The sequence below is a fragment of the Thermobia domestica genome, chromosome 8, assembly GCF_964235325.1.
Source record: "Thermobia domestica chromosome 8, izTheDome1.hap1.1, whole genome shotgun sequence".
Lineage (NCBI taxonomy): Eukaryota > Metazoa > Arthropoda > Insecta > Zygentoma > Lepismatidae > Thermobia > Thermobia domestica.
The window spans coordinates 262,332,609-262,354,747 of NC_137461.1; the positions used below are offsets into that span (position 1 = coordinate 262,332,609).

Consider the following 22,139-nt stretch of genomic DNA (forward strand, 5'->3'; position numbering starts at 1 on the left):
CTGTGTGGCTTGAATGTGTCACTTGAAACGCTCTCACCTTCCCAAATACATAGGAGAGACGGGAGAAACGTTCTTTCTTTCTCGTGTTTGCCATAGACCCCAATGTTACCTTTGAAGTCCCATCACTTTTTCAATAATGTAATTAACTAACTACTTTATGCTCTTTAAGGATATATAAATCTTATTGCTTTCAATAATGTAATTAACTAACTACTTTATGCTCTTTAAGGATATATAAATCTTATTGCGCAACTCGAGTTCTGATATCGTACCCTTTGTAAGCACGAAGCATCCAGGACGAAGGGAAACTCCGAATACTAGATGGTCATGACCTTTTCTTTGCAGAGTCCACAGCATTCTGAACACAATATGCTGTTTTAATCGAGTTTGTCACATCACACTTCTGGCAAAAATATTGTTTTAAGACCAAAAACACTTTCTCAAACATAATTTTCATAAAATCCAAGTGGTTGAGGATTTGTGATTTGAATAACAGTTCTTAGTTAAAGTGAACTAAAATAAAAATTTCCTGGAAACTTCTGCGTTGGGTGTGTACAAAGGTAAGTCATGTCTTGCAATACTTCCTCAACGCAAACAGCAGACACGTGTACGCTGTGGTATAAGTACAAGGTTAAACTGGCCCAAACGCTATTCGTCGGTATGTTAAGTCAAGTTTTAGTAGCAGTGATGATGAGTGCCTTACATCTGATACATGAACTGTTAACTCTATCAGTTGGAACTCTGGTACAACGCAGCGCCAGCAACTCAAAACATTTAAGAGGCCCCATCACGGCGAAATTAAAATACCACTAATTTTACAGTAATTATATGTAATATCTCCAAATATATAAAAGATAATCAAAAAGTTGAACAAGAACTCCCTAGACAATATTATTTTACATAAGATACTGTTATCACGACTCTCTTATCTGCTTTCGACTTCCAGCCATTTTGAAAATCGGCATTTATTTTCGCGTTTATAAATGTCTGCAAACGGAAAGCTAATAAGTGACTCGATAACGATACCTCATGCAAAATAACATTGTCTACCGCGCTCTTGTTCCACATTTCGATTATCTATTTAAAAATAAAACATAATTACTGTAAAATTAGCGGGATTTAAATTTCGCAGTGATTCTTAAGGGTTAACAAACACGCGTTTTCTCACTATACGACACATAGTAAATGCAAGTTGTTTTTGGTAAAGAATATGTCTCTTTGTGAGCTAACATCATAACACGTATGAGACTAAAAACAAATTTTATTTCAAAATATTCTCATTTAACACGAATTAACAATTTTTCCGTACGCTAAATATCAAGTGCCTCCTCAGTGGATGGATCGCCTGGTATATCATTACACAAAACGTAAAGAAGCATCGCTGTTTGGTTGGCACTGTCCTGCTGCTCAATAACAGTTCCATCCTCCAAAATATAGGTGTTACCTGAAAAATGAAGACGAATGTGTTGTTAAATAGTGTTTTCATATCTATTACTTGAGTTTAACTGAAAATACCAGTCTTGCAAATAATTTCAAACTATGAATTAAGATTACGAAGTATAGCATTATGCTTGACAAACATAATGTAAATAAATCTGTCAAATATTTTGTTTATATTTTTGAATTACATAATCTTAGCGCGTCAGGCACATATCTAGTGGAGTGTGATAGTAATATCTTACCGTTAGAAATATTTTCTTTCAGTGATTATTTTCATTTGTTAAATTTTGTTTTTACTACGAGGGGCGGTCAATATAGTTTTGACCTCGTATAGAAATGTTTTAGCTATCTGCATGCAAATTATGTACGAAATGCGGCAATGTCTGATGAGACAAATGTTCAAAACTGTTGAAGGTATGGCGTCTGCAAAGAGTGAAAGTGTAGAAGTGGCAAAATATCGCGCGATCATAAAGTTCCTCCAGCTAAAGGGAATGGAAACCAAGGACATCTATGCACAGATGAAAACTGTTTATGGTGAAAAGTGCCCATTCTTAAGCACTATTAAAACATGGAAGAGACGGGGGAAATGTGGACGGATGAGTTTGGAGGACGAATCTACAGAGTGAAGACCGTGTTCAACGATTGATAAAGACATGATTCGGAAAGTGGAGTTCCTAGAGATGGACGACAGACGAATAACCATAAATACTATTGTTAATGAGTTGAATATTTCCCATGGCTCAGTATCCACTATCTTGCATGATCACCTGCACCTATCCAAAGAGTCTGCACGGTGGATTTCCAGGTTACTCACTTCTTTTCAAAAACAACAACGCGCTGATTGTGCATCGGAAGTGTTGGCTCTCTGTGTAACCAATGAGAACGACTTTTTCGATCGTGTCGTGACAATGGATGATTGTTGGGTTTATCACTTTCACTCAGAGACTAAATTGATGAGTAAACAGTGGAAACATAGCAGATCCCCCCCCCCCTTAAAAAAAAAGGCCCGTGTGCAGCCTTCTGCTAACAACTAAGAAGGTCATGCTTTCAGTTTTCTGGGATTACAAGGACGTTATTCTTACGGATTATCTAACTTATGGGCATAGTGTGACGAACATATTACACAGGTCTGCTGGAAAAAATTCGCGATCCCCTAAAGGAAAAGCGCCGTGGCATCCTCACCAAAGGTGTTCGCCTGTTGGTTAACAATGCTACCGCCTACAAAGCCCAGGCAACCATGAATCCTGTCCAACGCCTAGGGTACCAATTACTTAACCATCCTCCATATTTACCTGACCTCACATCGTCAGATTTCTTCTTGTTTCCAAAACTGAAACAATCTCTGAAAGAACGGCATTTTTCTTCAGATGCGGAGATCATTGCTGTAGTGGAGCACTGTTTTTCTAGCCAATGTGACACTTTCTACAAAGAGGAGTTGTGGAAGCTGAAAAAGCAGGTTGCAGAAATGTGTTACTTTGCTTGGTGACTACGTAGAGAAAGAGTAATCATATGTCTGCATTTGGCCCTTCTGCCTCAACTCCTTCATAGTGAGAACAGCAACTTATTGACCGCCCCTCGTATTATGGTTCATCCTAGTTATGTCAATGAAGAATTGCAATTTTTCATAAGTGAGTGTTAATATACAGTGTGTCTGGAAAGTTGCACAACCCAAAGTTTGATTATGTATATCTTTTGATCTAAGAAAGATAAAGACCTGAGACTCGAAACAAATGTAAGTATGTTCTATGTAGATATTTTTGAGATCATGACCAATGCTGGAACTTGTAACGTTTTTCTGCAGTAACAAAAGAAATCACCGTAAGTGTAAAATAAAAAATGTGCAAAATGAAGAAAATGAATGTTAAGTTCCAGAAAACTGATTTCCTACAGTGAGTTCCTCTGTATATGTACAATATGCATCAACTTTTATCCATTGGTGCGAAAATGACAAGGGTGATGCAGTGTTGCCATATAAAAAGGCTATTTAATGCGTTCGTAAAATGGGTGTTTTTTTGACACAAACGCGACCCCTGGCAACACTGTTGTCGTAAAATTACTGCAACGTGTGTTTTAGATTAATTAATGATAAGCAATGAGAATTTGGACATAATTGATAACATGATTTTTTATGCAAAAATTTGCGATATGATATATAATGGCGTAAACATAAAAAACTTAACTTAAAATAATATACGCAATTATATATATCGTCAAACGGAGACAATATTATGTAGAAATGAATTATTCCAGCTAAGCTATTGTAAATAGATACTAATGCAATGTTTTCTTAGCTTAAATAATAATAGTTATTTCAGTGTCTCTAACATCAAGTAACCGTAGACGGGCTATATTGATGTGAGTTTTCATTTCAATTTCTTGTTTCAAGCTCCCTTCTCAAAATTTACAAGGGTTGATTCATAAATCATGGCAATCGTTATTTTTCTCTCGAACTGGGGACAACAATAAACTTAACAGTTTAAGTATGTGATGTGTATGTATGAATGTTGCCATTAAATGGAGTAAGGATGCAGGAAACTCTGTAGAGGAGAAGCAAAATGCAAAGTAGAAGTATATTCTGTTGAACAGTTTGTTAAAAGTTACTCTTTCTTGAAGAAAAAAAATGGAGATGTGATCGTAGTCACATGGACTGAAATCAGGATAATAGGTTGGGTTTAACGAAATCTTCCATCCTCACCGAAGTAAATCACGCCCAACAATGTCTGCTATGTGAGCTGTTGCATTGTCGTGTAGAATAATGTGTTAGCCAATAGCTCTGGACATTTGTTCTATGCACGCCAAAATTTGGATTTCAAAAATGAACTCTAACCTGTGCATTAACAGTGTGGCTCTCACGCAATGGATGTGACAATGGTACGTTGACAATCACATGTCAAAATAACCATAATAATGTTAGAATGACAGGACGTCCACTGTGCAGCAGATCAGCAGTTGACATTGCTCCATTTGAAGCCTCCACTGATCTCGCTACTATCTGTTGATAGGGAAGACACGCGGACTCACTGCTTCTTGTAGCTATGGATGGCATTGCATCCCTTGTGCATTTCTTCCTCGGAGAACTGGTATCTTGACGTACGAACGTTGGTTGTGACTCATCACCTCCATTCCCGAACATTGTGACTCGACTACTTAAGGTTAAGAGGTTAGCGTACGCGATTTTGGCGATGGAGACCCGGGTTCGATTCCCGCCAGGAGCACATGTGGTTCGGATTCCACGTTAATTAGCAGGTCCCGTTTCATACAGCCTCACTGCTGAAAAGGACGTTAAAATCAACTCAAGTCGACTACTTAACTTGGGTACATACATTCACCGCTCTGCGCACATTCTTCATCTGGTGGCTAAATATGGAAGTATGTCATACATTTCAAAATGTATATCTTAGATTTTTAGTGTTGTTCCCACGGGAGAGAAAGAAAAAATGATTGTTAAGGCTTAGAAATCAGTTTGTATATTAATACTATGGAAAGATGTAGCTTACCTCCAAGAACTATTTCATTCGATCTTTGATTAATTAGTTCCCCAGACTGTTGAGATGCTTGTGGAATGGATTCGCCTGGACTTCCTACAACAACTGGAGCGTCTAGTTTCGTGATCAGATCCGTCTCGATTTCAGCCTGTACAGCATCGTCCTAACAATAAAATTGTATAGTGATAAAATCAATAGCTCCTAATATTTTAGCTATTATATTGAAACATTGAAAGGATCTCTCAATACTACATTTACTCGATGCAGACACTCTTGAAAAAACATTAAATGGAGAGTTAGTGGGTCACTTTTGAAGCGCTTTATAAAATTAAACAGCAGTAAAAATACCTGATCACTCGCTTTATTTGCAATCTCTATGAAAAAATATTCTCCCAAATCATTCTAGTGTTCACTTCATTAAAATTTAAAGGTTAATTTGACAATTGTAACAAACCATTAAAAGAAAATGATTCTTCTGAGATTCAATCATTTTACGCCACTTTCATTGCAGTTTGAATCAGAAAAGGACAATATTCTACGAAACATATTACGCAATAAAATTACTGAGGTCTGACAAAAGCACAAATAGGATAACTATAATACCACAACATACACTTTCCTCGCATAACCATAAATGAATATGCCCTTTAAGGAGTAAATGAACCATTTTTCACAAATCGAAACCTGGCTTTAAAAAGAAATAATAATAAAAAAAAGTTTTAGGCTGGAAAATATTAAGAAACAGACGGGAAGTTTCTATATGTAAGTTTCTGACCTCTTTTCAAGGTACTGCTCCAGCATTCACCTGATTAGAATGACGAAAAATTCAGAATCTTATTATCTATATTCACTCTAACATTATTATCTATGTCCGCTCGGAAATTTGAAGCTACCTCGCACTTTTCTTTTCCTCTCTAAATCTATTTCACTTCTTGAAGTAATTCAGTTTAAGAAAATTCCATATGATGCCGAGCTTTAAGATAAACGTGGCATGTAAATAGAAGTTTAATTTTACCTACTAAACTTTGAATACGAGATACCTACAGAGTACCATCAGTATGAAAACTAAACTGTCATCTTTCATTGATCACGAGTTTTGTTTCGGCGCCAACTAAGAATTGGAATTTGCCTATACTAATACATGTCTTCTGATGGGTATACAGTAAGTTGAGGACTGAATGTGTGCATTTAACAGTGTCGCCTACATTTACCAAATTTCAATTTATATTTTTGATAAAACGTAAAAAGTCATACATTTGTATGAAATAAACTTGATAATATAATGAAGTTTCCTGTTATTTTTGATACTGTTGGTGCAATATGATTTCCTTCACACAATTCTCAATTAGAAAGAAGTCATACACACGGTCCAACACGTTTGTCTTCCAGTGTTAAGGATGGATTCTATGCAATTGTGATGCATACACCCAGGGTGTTCACTGGAGCCTACATTTTACGGCTTGTATTTTTAATACAATTAACACAAAACACGAATTCAACCTAATACTTCTCATTAACAGATATATAATAATAACTACAGCCGAACTACGTACGAGCTAAAAATAATTAATGAAAGAAGAATGAAATCCTCAGTTTTAAGGGTTCATTGTTATCATCTGTATTTTACAGAAAAAAATTATGAAACAATGAAGGATGGAAGCCAACGAGAATGCTCCAAACTTCCACTCACTATACATGATACTAATTCAACATACACTTCACATGGTTCAATATGAATCTAATTTATGACATTCTACACAAAAGTATAATTATATTAACTTATATATTCGCCTGCAGAAATGCAGGGTTCAGATTGTGGTAATAAAATGAAGGAAAAAAAAATCTCTAAATTTTACGTCCCACGATTATGCTGGCTAGGCTAAAGGAGACGGTCACAATGAGAAATGACTGAAATGATGGAATGAAAAAAGTGGGAGGACACGGGAAAATCCCGAGAAAACCCACGCCCACGGTGTTTGTAAACCACAAAGTCTACTTGGTGTGAGCTGGGATTGATCCAGGGACCCCGCACACCTGAGGTGAACGCTTTACCACTGAGCCACCGCAGCCCGGTCCCTGTGCAGCAAAATGCGAAAGTTCTATCTCCACATTTCTATCTAACACTTTTGTGGTTAGCGTACATGTCTTCGGACCTGGGTTTGATTCTTGTTAAAGTCACATTTTTGTTGAATAAAAATTAAATTCCGCATACTTTTGCCCTGATGAAGATACCAGGATTGTGTGAGGTATTAAAATTATCAGAATCCTAAAAATAAAATAACGCAAACGTATGTGGCATTTATTTAATTTACGTAATTGTGTATTACTAAAGATGAAAACTGACTTTTGTTGAAGTTTAGCGCCTCTTTTTAGCCCCGAGAGTATATGAGACTTTGAGCCACAAGTTCAAGGTGGAATCTTAACTACCTATGGCATTCAATGCTCTACAGCTGTGAGTCAAACCCAGGACCACATGTGTCAAAGGCGAGCGAGCGCTAACAGGGTGTCTAGAAAAATTCCAAACTGAAATTTCGTGACCTTTTCTTTATCCAATCATAGAATTTCCTAACATTTTCAAGAACGAATTTGGGTACGAATTAGGCCTAATTTTCATCCATGTGATAGAAACGTACTTTGCTTGCGATTTGGTAGCGTCTAAAGCCGACCATAAACATTTTTGGTGGTGAAATATGACGTTTTACAGACCAAAAATTTCCAATCTGTACTTACATTTGCACAGTTAAAAAAATCGTGATCCAAAAGCTAAATTTCGTGACTTTTTCGTGACTTTCACGACCGTTTTCTGATTTCGTGACTTTCGTGACCGACAGACACCCTGGCTAACCAATAGACCAATGGAGAGGGCTGGAAGGTCATGTGGTAAGGATTCCAAAGAATTAAATCTTCGTTTCATATAGCCTCGTGCTGAAAAGGGCGCTCAACTTCAACAACTCTTCACTCATTTTTAACAAAATGATTATAATAATAGTAAAGTGAATATAATATGAAGACAAGTGGAAGTAAATTTGTCAATCTTAACTGTTTCATGCAATGGCAATAAGAATTTCAAAGGTACTACCATGAGCAAAATAAATGACGCGTCTCTTTATTTTGAAGTTTTTTTGAAAATATCTCCGTTTTCTTTATATGTTCGAAATTTCGGAAGGTTTCCCCAGCAGGACAGGTTAATAACAAACCCGTTTTTAATATTTGTGTTAGATATTAGCTTAAAATAAAGAAATTAGAAGCAAAAAACATTAAATCGACAGAAATCTCGAGAATTACCAACTCTGCTAAAGTGGGAAATTTTCAAGAACGCGAGGGAATTCTGCAGTTCAACACGAAGCAGCGACATTTATGTCATTGAGAGAAGCGTGGATTAGATCTACAAACGAAAATTTTAACGAAATATTTCTAGTATGTCTTATTATATGCATTATCAGCGAACTCCAAATATATGAATCTATGCTAAGTATTAACGTATAGATAGTGCAAATAGTGGAAATTACCTATGGAAAAAGACGAATTGTTAGCCCAATCGTAATGAAAAATCGTCTTTACTGTAGAACAGGTGCAGCTTACGTAAGAGAGCAAATAGCTCAGTTAGGTAAAGCAACGAGTTTGTATACCGAAGGTAGACGGTTCGAATCCCGTGGAAGTACTGTTGTCATTTTTATCACTAAGGTTATTTTATTTATTTTTTATTTGGGAAAGAATCAAATTGTAACATATGTGTAAAACTCATGACGATACCAAAAAAAAAAAATAAAAAAAAAAAAAAAAAAAAAAATATCGTCGCATTTGCATTAGTGTCTCTAATTTTTGTTTGCAAACAGATTCGTAATTATTTCCCCTGTGCTCACTGATGCATAACGAATGTTTTCCAGTAAATGTTAATTCTAATTTGGAGAATTTTATAGTTTCACAATGTTTCTCACTACATAGTCTTCTATCTACGTGTTTGGATATTTTGATAACAGATTTCCCTATTAAATGTTTAATTTTCTCTATAAATATTTGTCTTAAATTGAAATTGTTTTGAATTTACTACATAAGCAAAGTTGCCCGAAGAAGGGGAGCTCAAGTAATAGATATTCTACGTAAAAGCAACCTATTGTAGAATGATGATGCTTCTTACCTTCAGCACATAATCTTAACGTTAGAGAGTCAGAGAGAGAAAAATCCTGGTTTTTCCTCCTCTATGACCACCCATCTTAAACCTCTACATATCATTGTTCGTCTCACATAATTTCGGCTCTCCAAAGACATTCATATTTATTATTATTATTATTATTATTATTATTATTAATGAATATGCCACCCTTACATAATGATGTAACTTTACACATCTTAGTTTAAAGTGCTTTCTTTAGTAATAATTTGAGCAACCACGTCACAAAATTTAAAATGTATGAGGGGGCACGACGTTTTATTTCCCCTCCTCTCTTTTCAGCACCCTCCAACAGAAGGTATATAATTTCTGAGAAGCAGGGCAGACAAAATGAATAAGAAATATATTTAGAGCATCCTTTCCTCCTTCGTGAATGTAATATCACGTAGCATTTTTTATTCTACTGAAGACGACCCTAGGCCGTTATGGTTAGGTAACAAAAGAAATACCTAATATATTTATAGCGCCCCTTATCTGTAATATTACCTCTTCTTTATTTGTTCGAGGCTTCCTTACACAACCAAGGGTGACAAAAAGAATAGGAAAAGTGTCCAAAGATTACAAAAGACTTTATATTTTGTCAGAAACAAGGCAGTATATACACAACATTGCTTTCGTTAACAAGTGTTTCACCCTTGAGTCGCTTATAAAATTATGCAGAATAACTTTTGCCGATCATTGTTCTAGAGGGATTTGTCCAGGATGGTTTGGTGTCGAGCTAATAACGATAAGTATATTTATTTACATCACTGTTAAAGAAATAGCAAACTTTCTGAAAGGAACTTACTTAGGAAACAGATCTTCCTTCTACTTAGCCAGAGCCCACTCTGAAAAATTGCATCTGGCATTCTGAGTGAAAGTTCTATGGGACTATTAGAAAAATATATTCCCGTTTTCACGCTGATGGTAGAATTTCTTAAACAGTTATTGAATTACGTTCGAAGGGTAGGCGTAAATAGCGCCCCCGCAACAATGTGGCGTGGGGACCGCACAAGCTGCAAGGCCAAAAAATATACAGAAAGTACGCAGGGGCGGAGGAGGCCAAATTTTCACACGGGCAAAGTGACTTTTTGGCGCCCTTCCCCTAGTAGTAGCCTATATTTTACATTTTATCATAGTGTTTTAATAGTTTAAACCAGGAGCGTCATTTCAGATTTTGCTTTCGGGGGAGGGGGGGGCAAGACCTCTTGATATAAGTAAAATTTCGCGTTTTTCACTGATTTACTACTATTCTAATGATAAAATCTATATACATCTCAAACTCACGGGGGGCAAATGCCCCTCCCTGCCCTCCCTAAATGACGCCCCTGTTTTAAACCCATTTTCAAAAAGAAATCCATTACCTAGGAAAAGTTCGCAAAGAATATGGCCCGCTATAAACAATACCAACTCCACCCCCCCTGGTCTAGTGGCTAGCACGCCTGCCTTCTGTGGTACCGGGTCCAATTCCCGGTGGATTACTGTTGAACGATAAAAGTGGTTCGGATTCCACTATAATTAGTATCCACATCTCCCTTGCCCATTAAGGCATAACCGTGGAGCGCTAAACTCAAGCAAACAAACAAACAATACTTAATTCCCGGCACTCTTTATTCTACTTGCCATCTCTCAATTTTTCGATACAGCCCCCTTAGTACTATGAAACTCTCTTCTTCCATAGTGAAATGGAAAAAGATCATATAATTGCCACTACTTTACAAGAATATAAACCAAAAACGTCAGTAGAAAGCACATTATAAAATTTACTTTTTGAGGCTCGTTTTGGTGCCCCTCTTTCTCTGGCGCCCCGGGCAGTCGCCCGCCCTTAGTCCGCCCTTGAAAGTACGGACGCATAACTAAGGACTGCGGAGGAGAGGTTAACCTTCATGTTATGCCACTGGTTTGACGTGTTTGAAATGTTCAGTAAGTGATCAGTTGGTGAAATAATTTCGACGGTTACTGATGTTTAAAGTTTAGCTAAGACAAAGCTACCTAATCAAATACATTTGATATCGCGATGTCACAATTTGATTTTTCCTCACATAAAAAAAGATAAAAACAATAGTAATAAAAACCCGTACTCGTACTGGGCTCCTAACTAACTAACAACCTAATTCTTACAGACTACTTGCTCTGACCAACTGAGTTTCCATTTCTTACGCGAAAGAAGTCTGTTATATTAAGAGGCATGCTTTTCTTTATCAAAACTGTTCGAAGTAATACGAACATGGCTTAAGAACAGGGACGGAACTGAATTACCACTCGATTGACCTTGAGAGCAAATCACCAAAGCGTAGCTATAAACGTAAGTTCAGCATGCATTTCTCTGGAGTTGTGTTCAGTATTCCTATCTGCCAGTCATGCTTGTTCGTAGGAGTAATATGTTACAAACCTAACCTTTCGATAGAGCACAATGACAGAGAATCAAAATTAATGAATTCTTGTCCTTGTGAACTTGGGATACCACCATGTGCAATAAAACTGTCGCGTCTTCTGAAGTGATATTTTATCGAAAATAACTCGTTTTCCTTTATATATCCGAAGTTTTTGGGGGTTTCAAAATGAGGAAACGTTACTGACAAACAAGGACGCATTTAGGGGTGGGTCCAGGTGGTCCGGACTCCCCTCTGAAATCCCAACTTCTCTGTAAATTTAGCCTAAATTTAAGGATTATCTTTTAAATTTTATTATAATTTATCCTAATATTGAAGTCGGACTTCTCCCGAAATAAATTACTGCATACGTGCCTGCTGACAATTTTCAATATATTCCTTAAATAAGTAAAATAACTAAATTAGGAGCAAAAAGCTTCAACACGGGCTAACTTTTGTCCACTGCCAATATTGTTAGAAGGGATATTAATAGCAAAAACTGCTAGGCAATGCTGAACCTTGGAACTTCAGTCCGAACAGCAAGCTTATTATTGAGAACTACATATGAAACATTTTATCAAAACTTATCTAGCTTTTACCTGGCATGAAATTATTATATACACCAAAATTCACTCTCCTAAAATGTGTATCTAAACATTGCTCTACGTATCTACGAAGCAATGAAAATTATTTATCGAAATATGTGAGCAGGGAATTCTAACAGCCAGCCATTTTATTTAAATCGTAGTAAACCCTGTAACCGGGCGTTAACGTGAAGACAAAGCTTGGTCCATTGGTAAAGTGTTGGAAGAATATAAACTCAATGTTCGTAGGTTCGAATCTATCCACTCACCATAACATTTTGTTCTTATGTGTAACGATGAAATAAGAAAGAAAAAATGTATAACCGTTAAGACAAAACTTCAACCAAGTCTGAAGAGAACAATACTAAAATAGTAATACAATGACGTCAACCAAAAATTATTTCATGTAGCGTTTGGACGAAATTACAGCTGTTAACAATTGCTGTAAAAACAGGCTGTAATGCAGTCTAGACTTCTGAATGCATTTACTTCCTGAAAACTTCCGTCTCGTCATTGGTATGCCGTTAATCATTGTAAAACCTTTCAATTGGAAGTGAAATGACACAAACTAAAACAGTTTTAAATCAATAAATGTCTATGTGTAAAAGTAGGTGTCTTTTATCTGTAGTTCTGAGTTCCTTTTACTTTGAAGTGACAAATGAGAGAAGAAAGTATGGTGTTCGAAAAAAAAAAATCAAATTTGAGATTTCAACGAATTTACACGTATTATAGCCCCTAACACCGAAAAAGTTATTTTTCGATACATGTCCATCAGTTTGTCCGTCCGTTCGCTACACTTTTCTGTGCACTCGCCTAGAAGCCATACCTGAAGCCATACCTCGCCTAGAAGCCATACTTGAACATACCGTAAATTAGTTGAAAAATTTACGGTATGTTCAACTTATCTGCACCAAATTTTAGTTTAAGATTTTCATAGTATTTCCTATAGTTTTTTTTTTTTTATTTTCCTCCTACTCCCAAAACAAGGGTAGTTTCCTGTACGATGAAAATAAAAAAAAGATATTTTCTCATAACTGGCTCTAACGATCTTGTTTTCTTTCTTTTTTTATAAATCAATATTTAATTAGCAACCCTATTTTGTGGTATAAGGCATTTATCTGAGAAAAATCTACAAGGGGTAGTTTATACTAAGGGGGTGAGTTTTTTCTCAGTGATTTTCTCAAAATGGACTCAAATGTTTTCGTTCATATTTCATAAATAAAGATTTCATTAATAACTTATCAATATGGCATAACTCGTTTGTCCTAAAAAAAATGCGAGGAGTAGTTTATTCTTGGTGGAGTGTTGTCTGGGCGATTTTCTCAAAAACGACTCAAAAGAGTTTATTCATATTTCAAAAATAAATATTTCGTTAATAACCGAACAATATGGCAAAACTCGTTTGTCCTGAAAAAATATGCGAGGGGTAGTTTACTCTTGGGGGTGTTTTTCCTCCACGGTTTTCTCAAAAATGAGTCAAGCAATTTTGTTCGTACTCAGAAATAAATATTTCATTAAAAACCTAGTAATATGGAATAACTCGCTTACCCTGAAAGAATCCTCAAGAGTTTATTCGGGGAGTTATTTTCCCTCACGATTTTCTCAAAAATTACTCGGACAATTTTATTGATAATTCATAAATAAGTATTTCATTAATAACCCTATATTTTAGTATAAGTCATTTCTATGAAAAACAATTACAACGGATAGTTTATTTTTGGGGTCAAGGTTCTTTCCCCGACAATTTTCTCGAACGACAGGCCATTTTGTTCAAATTTCGCAAATAAATATTTCATTAATAACCAAAAGTATATCTTAACTCATTGTTCGAAACAATTCACAAGAGGTAGGTTACTCCTGACGTGTTCTTTTTGAACGACTTTCCCAAAGTGATTCATTTGATTTTTTTTCATATTTCATAAACAATGATTGCATTAATTGGTCTATTATATGTCTAATGAAAATGTGCTCAAAGTGTGAGTTAGTTTTGTAGTATGGATTTTCTTCAATCGAAGTTTTTTATTCGATAATCTGACATTCGATGTATTTGAATAATACGATAATTTTATTCGTATTATCCAAATACACACTTCAGTAACAACTGCGGCCTAACACAGTTAAGAAATTGAATTGAAAAAGTTTAGTGCGGTGGCCCTGTAATTGAATATTTTTTGAGAAACTCCCTAGCTTTTTGTGGTAAACTCAGGCTTTTCTTTTTCGAGCGACAAAAGAGAGAAGAAAATATAGTGATTGTGAAAATAATATCAAATTCAGATTTCAACGGATTTACATGTTTCATGGCGTCTACATACCGAAAATGTGACTTTTCGACACCCGTCCTTCCGGTCCGTCCGTTCGGCACACTTTTATATATACTCGCCTAGAGGCCATACCGTTCAACTTATCTACACCAAATTTTAAACTTAGGGTTTACTTAGTATTCTTACAGGAGCTTTTCCATTTTTTCCTACCACCTAAAATAACTGTGGTTTACAAACAGCCGAAAATCGAAAAACGCTATTTTCTCAAAAATGGTTTTAACAATTTTGTTTATTTTTCATTAATCAATATTTAATTAACAACCCTATATTGCAGTATCAGACATTTCTCTTAGAAAAATTTACGAGGGGTAGTTTATTCTTGGAGGTGACTTTTTCTCGACGATTTTCTCAGAAAAGACCCTGGCGAATTTTGTACACACTTCATAAATAAATATTTGACCTTACAATATGGTATAAGTCAATTGACCTGAAAAATATATGAGTAGTAGTTTATTCTTGGACTTGAATTTATTCCCAGTGAGTTTCTCAAACGCGACCAGTTGGCAACCCTGTATCTCGACAACGAAGCTGAATTCGAAAACTGCAAGAGGACCATTTGTCTCCTTTTGATGTCACGAATCACCTCCCGAAGTTTGTGGACATCTTTCAGGTTCACCCTTAATGAAGCTTCTTTTCGAAAAGTTAACTATTAACTTTAGGCATTGTTTATCTTTTTTTAAATCACAAATGTCGTTATTAATTTTAAGGCAGAGAACTACTTCTGAGAGAATAGATCTTGAAAAATAATTTTAAAACTTAGACTTTTGTTTTCGAGACATTCCAGACAAGTCGAGACATTTTACAAGCTATCTCGTGTCCAAAACATTTGCCTCGTATTATCTTGGATGTCACAAAGCGCGTCTTGTTTCTTTCTCGAGACATGTCTTATCTCGTGCGCATTCGTTAACACTTGGAAAGGATTATCTTTCTACTCAAAGCATTGTTTTTATAATGGTTGCATATTTATGATAATGGCTGTCCACATAAATTACAGTCCTTTCAGTTGAATTAATTTTTATTATTATTATTATTATTGAAATTGCAATATCTAGTTTAACGTTGGACGATTATGCACCTACGCTAAGGGAGAATGATGATGAATGAAATGGTGAAATGAAGAAAGTGGGAGGAAAATGGAAAATCTCAAGAAAACACATACCCATGCACACGGTATTTGTCCACCTCAAATTTCACTTGGCACGAAGTGGAATCGAGCCACGGACCCCCTGCACCAAAGGTCCCTACAATGCTTTATTATTATTATTATTAATAATAATAATAATAATAATAATAATAATAATAATAATAATAATAATAATAATAATAATTGAAGCGAGCTTAACGAGTTCCAACCGTACGACTCAACCAACGTTTGGGTGCCTGTTCGTTCGTCTGCTCCTCTCATAAAAGACATTTCATTTTAATGAAACTAGTAAGTGCCTTCTTTTAGCTCTGCGAAGTAACTATTGCTTGGAATATGAATCTGCAAAACATATTTCCACTTATATATACAAAACAATTTTGCAATATCAACTACGTGAATCTTGTCCCATAAAGAAGCCGAAACCCCTACACCGAAGAGCCCTCCGAGATTTGATCATTGTCCACACGGACTGAAATTCTCATTTGAAACCAAAACTTTAATATGAATCCAAAAATTAAACTTTTACATCAATTTAAACTGACTGGGTTCCAGTTCCCCCCACTATTGTTTAGTTTAGTTAACTGGTAATTTGTGACAGCTTCACATCATCAAAAGAATGTTTCACTTCCCCTCCCCTCCCCCAGGAGTTATTGCTGGATCCACCACTGGAATCAATAGACACTCTTCCTATTCTTTTTGTCACCCTTGATTGTGTAGGGGCTCCCTCGTACAAATAAAGAAGCGGTAATATTACAATCAAGGGGCGCTATATATTAGGTATTTTTTTAGTTACCTACCCCTAACCGCACAGGGCCATCTTTCGTAGAATAAAAAATATTACGTGATATTCCAATCATGAAAGGGGAGAGGATGCTGTAAATATATTTCTTATTCATTTTGTCTGTCCTGCTTATCAAAAATTACTTTCTGTTGGAAGGCTACTGAAATGAGAGGGGCAAAATAAAAAGTCGTACCCCCTCCTACATGGTTGCTCAAATAAGTACTAAAGAAAGCATTTTAAACTAAGATATTTAAGATTTAAACTAGGAAACTAAGATATCCTACATTATGTAAGGATGGCATATTCAGGATTATTATTATTATTATTATTATTATTATTTGAATGTTTTTGGAGCACCGAAATTTTGTGAGACGAACAATGATATGTAGAGGTTTAAGATGGGTGGTCATAGAGGAGGAAAAACCAGGATTTTTCTCTGTCTGACTCTCTAACGTAAAGATTATGTGCTGAAGGTAAGAAGCATCATCATTCTACAATAGGTTGCTTTTACGTAGAATATCAATTACTTGAGTTCTCCTCCTTCGGTCTACTTACCTTATGTAGTAAATTCAAAACAATTTCAATTCAATACAAATACATTGTAAAACTTTTCCGTAATTAAACATCTAGGGAAAAATTAAACATTTAATAGGGAAATCTGTTATCAAAATATCCAAACACGTAGATAGAAGACTATCTAGTGAGAAATATTGTGAAACTTTATAAAATTCTCCAAATTAGAATTAACATTTACTGGGAAACATTCGTTATGCGCCAGCGAGCATATGGTGAGCAGTGAGCACAGGGGAAATAATTACGAAACTGTTTGCAAACAAAATTAGGGACGCTAATGCAAGTGCGACAACAGCATTTTTTCTTTTATTGGTATCGTCATGAGTTTTACACATACGTTACAATTTGATTCTTTCCCAAATAAAAAAAAAATAAAAAAAATAACCGTAGTGTAGTGATAAAAATTGTAACGGCACTTCCACGGGATCGAACCCGCTACCTTCAGCATACAGACTCGTTGCTTTAACTAACTGAGCTATTTGTTTTTTTTTTTACGTGAACTGAGCCTGTTCCGGTAAAGACGATATTTCATTACGATCGTCCTACCAATTCGTCCTTTTCCATAGATAATTTCCACTATTTGCTCTATCTTTATGTTAATACTTAGCATAGATTCATATATTTGGAGTTTGCAGATAATGCATATAATAAGACATACTAGAAATATTCGTTAAAAGTTTAGTTTGTAGATTTAATCCACATTTCTCTCAATGACAAAGATGTCGCTGCTTCGTGTTGAAATGCAGAATTCCCTCGTGTTCTTGAAAATTTCCCACTTTAGCAGAGTTGGTAATTCTTGAGATTTCTGTCGATTTAATGTTTTTTGCTTCTAATTTCTTTATTTTAAGCTAATATCTAACACAAATATTAAAAACGGGTTTGTTATTAACCTGTCCTGCTGGGGAAACCTTCCGAAATTTCGAACATATAAAGAAAACGGAGATATTTTCAAAAAACTTCAAAATAAAGAGACGCGTCATTTATTTTGCTCATGGTAGTACACTTTAAACCTAGAAAAAATCCATAATTACGAAACTTCAGTAGCTTCGTTTTACGCACAGAAACTTTATTTCTTTGCAAACACTGAAAACTATTATGCAAATGGTTCTTCCGACCCAAAGATTATAAAAGAACATATGAGATAGATTTCTACTTCTGGTACCAGCTGGATACTATTTTTCACACAACATATCTCTGCTTAATATCTAAATGATATGCAGTTTCTAAAGAGTACACAATTTCACATTTACCTGTTTCTGTAGGTTAGGAACAGCTATATGAATGTTTGTGGGATCAATAGGAATCGTATTATTGTCATCCATAGGATCCATCGTACATTGCAACTCTTCTGTTGTCATCCCTGCAACCGTTAGTAAGATCTCAGCACCTAGAAAATGTATTGTAATTGACAGTATTGTCAAGTTTCAATACAACAGAGCATGTTCACGTCATTCTCATAACTAAATCCCGGATTCGTGATAATATAATCTGTTGAAAATTACAAAATAAAAAGTTTTGTGAAATCGTAATTAAAAGATTTAAAGTAGTATGGAAAATAATCTTGTCAATCACTACTGAAACAAATGGTAACTGAAACCCTACTTAGCCCGCAGAAAGTCTCTGAGTTACTATACTGTTAGGGGTTACACTTACAACGTACACTCAGGTCCAAAATGATTGTCGCATATCTATAGTCTTCTTGTAAGAATATACAGTAATTTCATAATGACTTTGCAGGGCACTTTTAATACTGATACTATGTGTATAATCGGGAAATGTATATTTGTGTTAAATTTCATAGGAAAAGGATTATAAATACGAAAATTAGAATGAGTACAACAAAATGTTGCTAAATGGACAAGAGAAGTTTTATTTTCGTTTTATTGTTCTTATTTACTGCTATTTTGACATGAAATGTGCCACATACATATCTTTGCCGATTATATACATACTAACATTGTAAGAAACACCGGACGAATTCGTTATCAAATTATATTCCTAGAACAACATATTTATAGACATGCGACAATAATTTTGGACATGAGTGTACATGTTGCTTCAGGCAAGAACGCTTTATGTTGAATGGTAATCACACTTAAATCACATGAAATTATCTTTTGAAAATAGTGTTTTTAAGTATACTCACTCCCATACACTGTTTACACGGAAGGTTTATTTTTCGCTATTTTAAGCTCATCTTTAACTAAACTTCAGACTATTTAAAGCCACGCTCAGGAATTCTAACTACCATTCTACTTACAGATGTTTGTAATTCCTGAATATTACATAAATTTCCAAGCTTTCGACTCTCGCCTGGAATCTTGGTCATGGAAGATAAAAACAGGAAGGAAAAAATAAAAATATCAGTGAAAATGAAGCGGACTTACCAAGGGGAGAGCGGAACACACTTTGTCAAATTCAACTATCACACGTCAAATGATGGTGATGCTGGTTGCAATACGGCGAAGCTGATATGTGCACTCTTGTTCTTTAGAGGAAGATTGCAAGTTCATACTGGTATTTATGTTGTTATGCCAATGCCGTGCAAATTTTGTATTTACTGCTTTCCATTTCGTCAGTGAACCATCCTTGTCTAAATTTAATTTTGGTTTTCTTAAATGATAAATAAATTTTTGAACGAGTCTCTCTACTTCATTTTTTGCCACCAATAAAATTTTTAAATCTTCTACCTTATGTTGTGTTTCCTTTAGATATTCCAACGGACCTGACACCGGGCTTTTTCCTTTGAATCCTTAATACAGACCTTAAGATTTTTTTGGTTTTTGCCTATAAAGGTAACCAAGAAAATTCTGTTGCTTTTTCACCCGGGAGATCAAAAATAGTCCCCATCAGCATCGATGAACTTCTGCCAACGTTCTGGGAAGTTACGGATTCCATCGTGGTAGAACTTGGTGGGCTGTGAAGCGAAGAAGGTATGAAGCGCATTTTGCACCTCTACTAGAAATTTGAAATGGTTAAGTTGATTTTGAGTTTAACGTCCCTTTCAGCAGCGAGGCTGTATGAGACATGGACCTACTGATTAACGTGGAATCCGAACCACATGAGCTCCCGCTGGAAATCGAACCCAGGTCTCCTACGGCAAAGGCGCGTACGCTAACAGCTTAGCCACGAATGAGCTCAGGATTTGAACTGGTGTCCTCTTTCCCATCCAAGGCGTAGAATGGTGTCCCGGTCATCCTAGCCACGTGGGGCTCAGCATTGTCTTGTAATAGAAGGACCTCTTTGGCTCCAGAGTTTTGAGTTTTTCTTGAAAACGGCTCAACTGCTGATAGTACGCAGTTGCATTGATGCTCTAAACCAGCTAGTAGCAGTTTCCGATGCATGATACCCCGAGCAGTTCACCAAACACACAGAAGAACTTCTTCTGGTGCAGTGCTGGTTTCAGCTGTTTTGGAATCGGTTAATGGGATGCTTACCAATGATGACGGCGACGTGGAGCTTCGTACATGACCCACTTCTCATCAAATGTGAACACCCTGTCCAGAAATGGCTACTTCCTTAGACGAGACAGCAAAGAAACACAGGTGTCTGCTCGCGTTGCCTTCTGGCCCGGAGTCAGATCATCGACCCAACTTGCAGTGCTTCCCAAGTTGATAGAAATGCTGCCGAATGGTTTCTCCACTCACAGTGAATTGTAGTCCCAGTTCCTCACATGTCTGGCTACTCTTCGTCTCAATTGCTACCTGAAGATCTTCATTTTGTACGAGTTGCTCTTCCGGCATGTGGTGCGTCTTCGATTGTTTCGTCACCGTCCTTAATCTTGTAAACCACCGCTGCACTGTCCGCGTAGTCACGACACTCTCACCAAAGGCCTGGCATATATTCCGCCCCGCTCCAGCGGCGTTTGACCCCAGTTTGAACTCGTACAGCATGAATGCCCTTATGTTCGCTCTATCCTTATGTAAGTTCACGGTGTAAGTGAACTGCCACAACCAGGTAGTATGTTGGATATACCCACACCAACAACTGACCTTCGCCTTATCTCCATTCGCATTCATCACGGTGTGAGGGCCAATTGATCACAGACCTCCACAAAAAGCAACAGAACTTTCTTAGTTCCTTTATAACTCCCATGCTAGTTTCATTTTATTTCATAAATACCCGATTTTTTAGTGGGATTCCTATAATAACTCTTAAATTGGGTAATGTTCTTTTGTAAGGTTTTGGGAGGTCTCGAAGTTGTACAGAAATCTTATTGTGTATAGATCTTATTCAATGCAGTTGTCAATCTGGGAAAAATTGGCAATCCTTTCATTTCATGTCATTTGTGTCGTTTTAGGCTTATCGAAACATAAATTTCTTTTAACTTCGCTACACCAATTACTTAATAATGGAAGTGGATATCCATTCATATTATCTAGCTTCAATAAAGGGTCAAGCTGTATCTGTAAGACTGTTTCCAGGCAGATAAATCAAATGGCACGTAATAAAATAAAATTTAAAAAATAAATAAAAATAGTTGCTTTGGTACTTGCAGAATTAGCGTATTTATAATGTATGTAGTGTGTGCTGGCTGTAGGCTTGCGGAGGACGCTATTAATCAGGTTATTGTTATAGTGAATCCATAGTAATTTCAGATTCACAGTTGAGAATGAAAAGCAAAGTAGATTTATTTACTTAGATTTGAATATAAGAATGTATAACAATAACCATTTGACGTGTGATCGTTGAATTTGACAAAGTGTGTTCCAACACTGCCCTATTGATAAATCCTTTCCATTTTATTTGTGATGCTTTTATTTTGCTTCTTCCTGTTTTTATTGTCCAACGAGAGTTGAAATCTCTGTATATTGTTGGGAACTGAGGATTATAATGTTCGTCTGTGAGTATGCGATATTGTTTCATATTTGTGAAATTCTACGAATCACTATCTTCCCATGATAATCGAATCCTGCAACAACTTTTTTGGGAAATTTTGCCTGTAATGGTGTAGTAATTAGGTATGTTTTATTGCAATGTTAGAAGCAAACTTGAAAAATCAGTGAAGTACAGCCATGTTTTTTCGGCAAATGACATCACGAAAGTTAGTTTTCGTTATGGAGTCACTGTAGGAAAAATAGAAGGTTTTAGTAATTTAAGAGACCTAATTACTGCGAAACTAGAATCCCGCTAATTTTACAGTAATTATATGATACCTTCAAATAGACAAAAGATAATCGAAATGTGGAACAAGAGCGTCCTACACTATATTATTTTGCATGAGGTACCGTTATCACAAGTCACCTAGCAGTTTTCCGTTTCAGCCATTTAGAAACGCGAAAATAAATG

At 36.0% G+C, this 22,139-nt stretch overlaps 1 protein-coding gene across 12 annotated transcripts in view; it reads right to left on the bottom strand.

The window, feature by feature from the left end:
* Nucleotides 1-1,243: 1,243 nt before the first annotated feature.
* LOC145693591 (uncharacterized) overlaps nucleotides 1,244-22,139 on the bottom strand; it is a 506,014-nt gene continuing 485,118 nt past the window's right edge. For all 12 annotated transcript variants that reach the window (XM_081769709.1, XM_081769703.1, XM_081769706.1 and 9 more), the window contains 3 exons: nucleotides 18,101-18,237; nucleotides 4,938-5,088; nucleotides 1,244-1,444 (listed from right to left, as the gene is read on the bottom strand). In XM_081769709.1, the coding sequence (XP_081625835.1) occupies nucleotides 1,311-1,444; nucleotides 4,938-5,088; nucleotides 18,101-18,237 (422 nt within the window). In that variant the 3' untranslated portion in view covers nucleotides 1,244-1,310. The remainder of the gene's footprint in view (nucleotides 1,445-4,937; nucleotides 5,089-18,100; nucleotides 18,238-22,139) is intronic.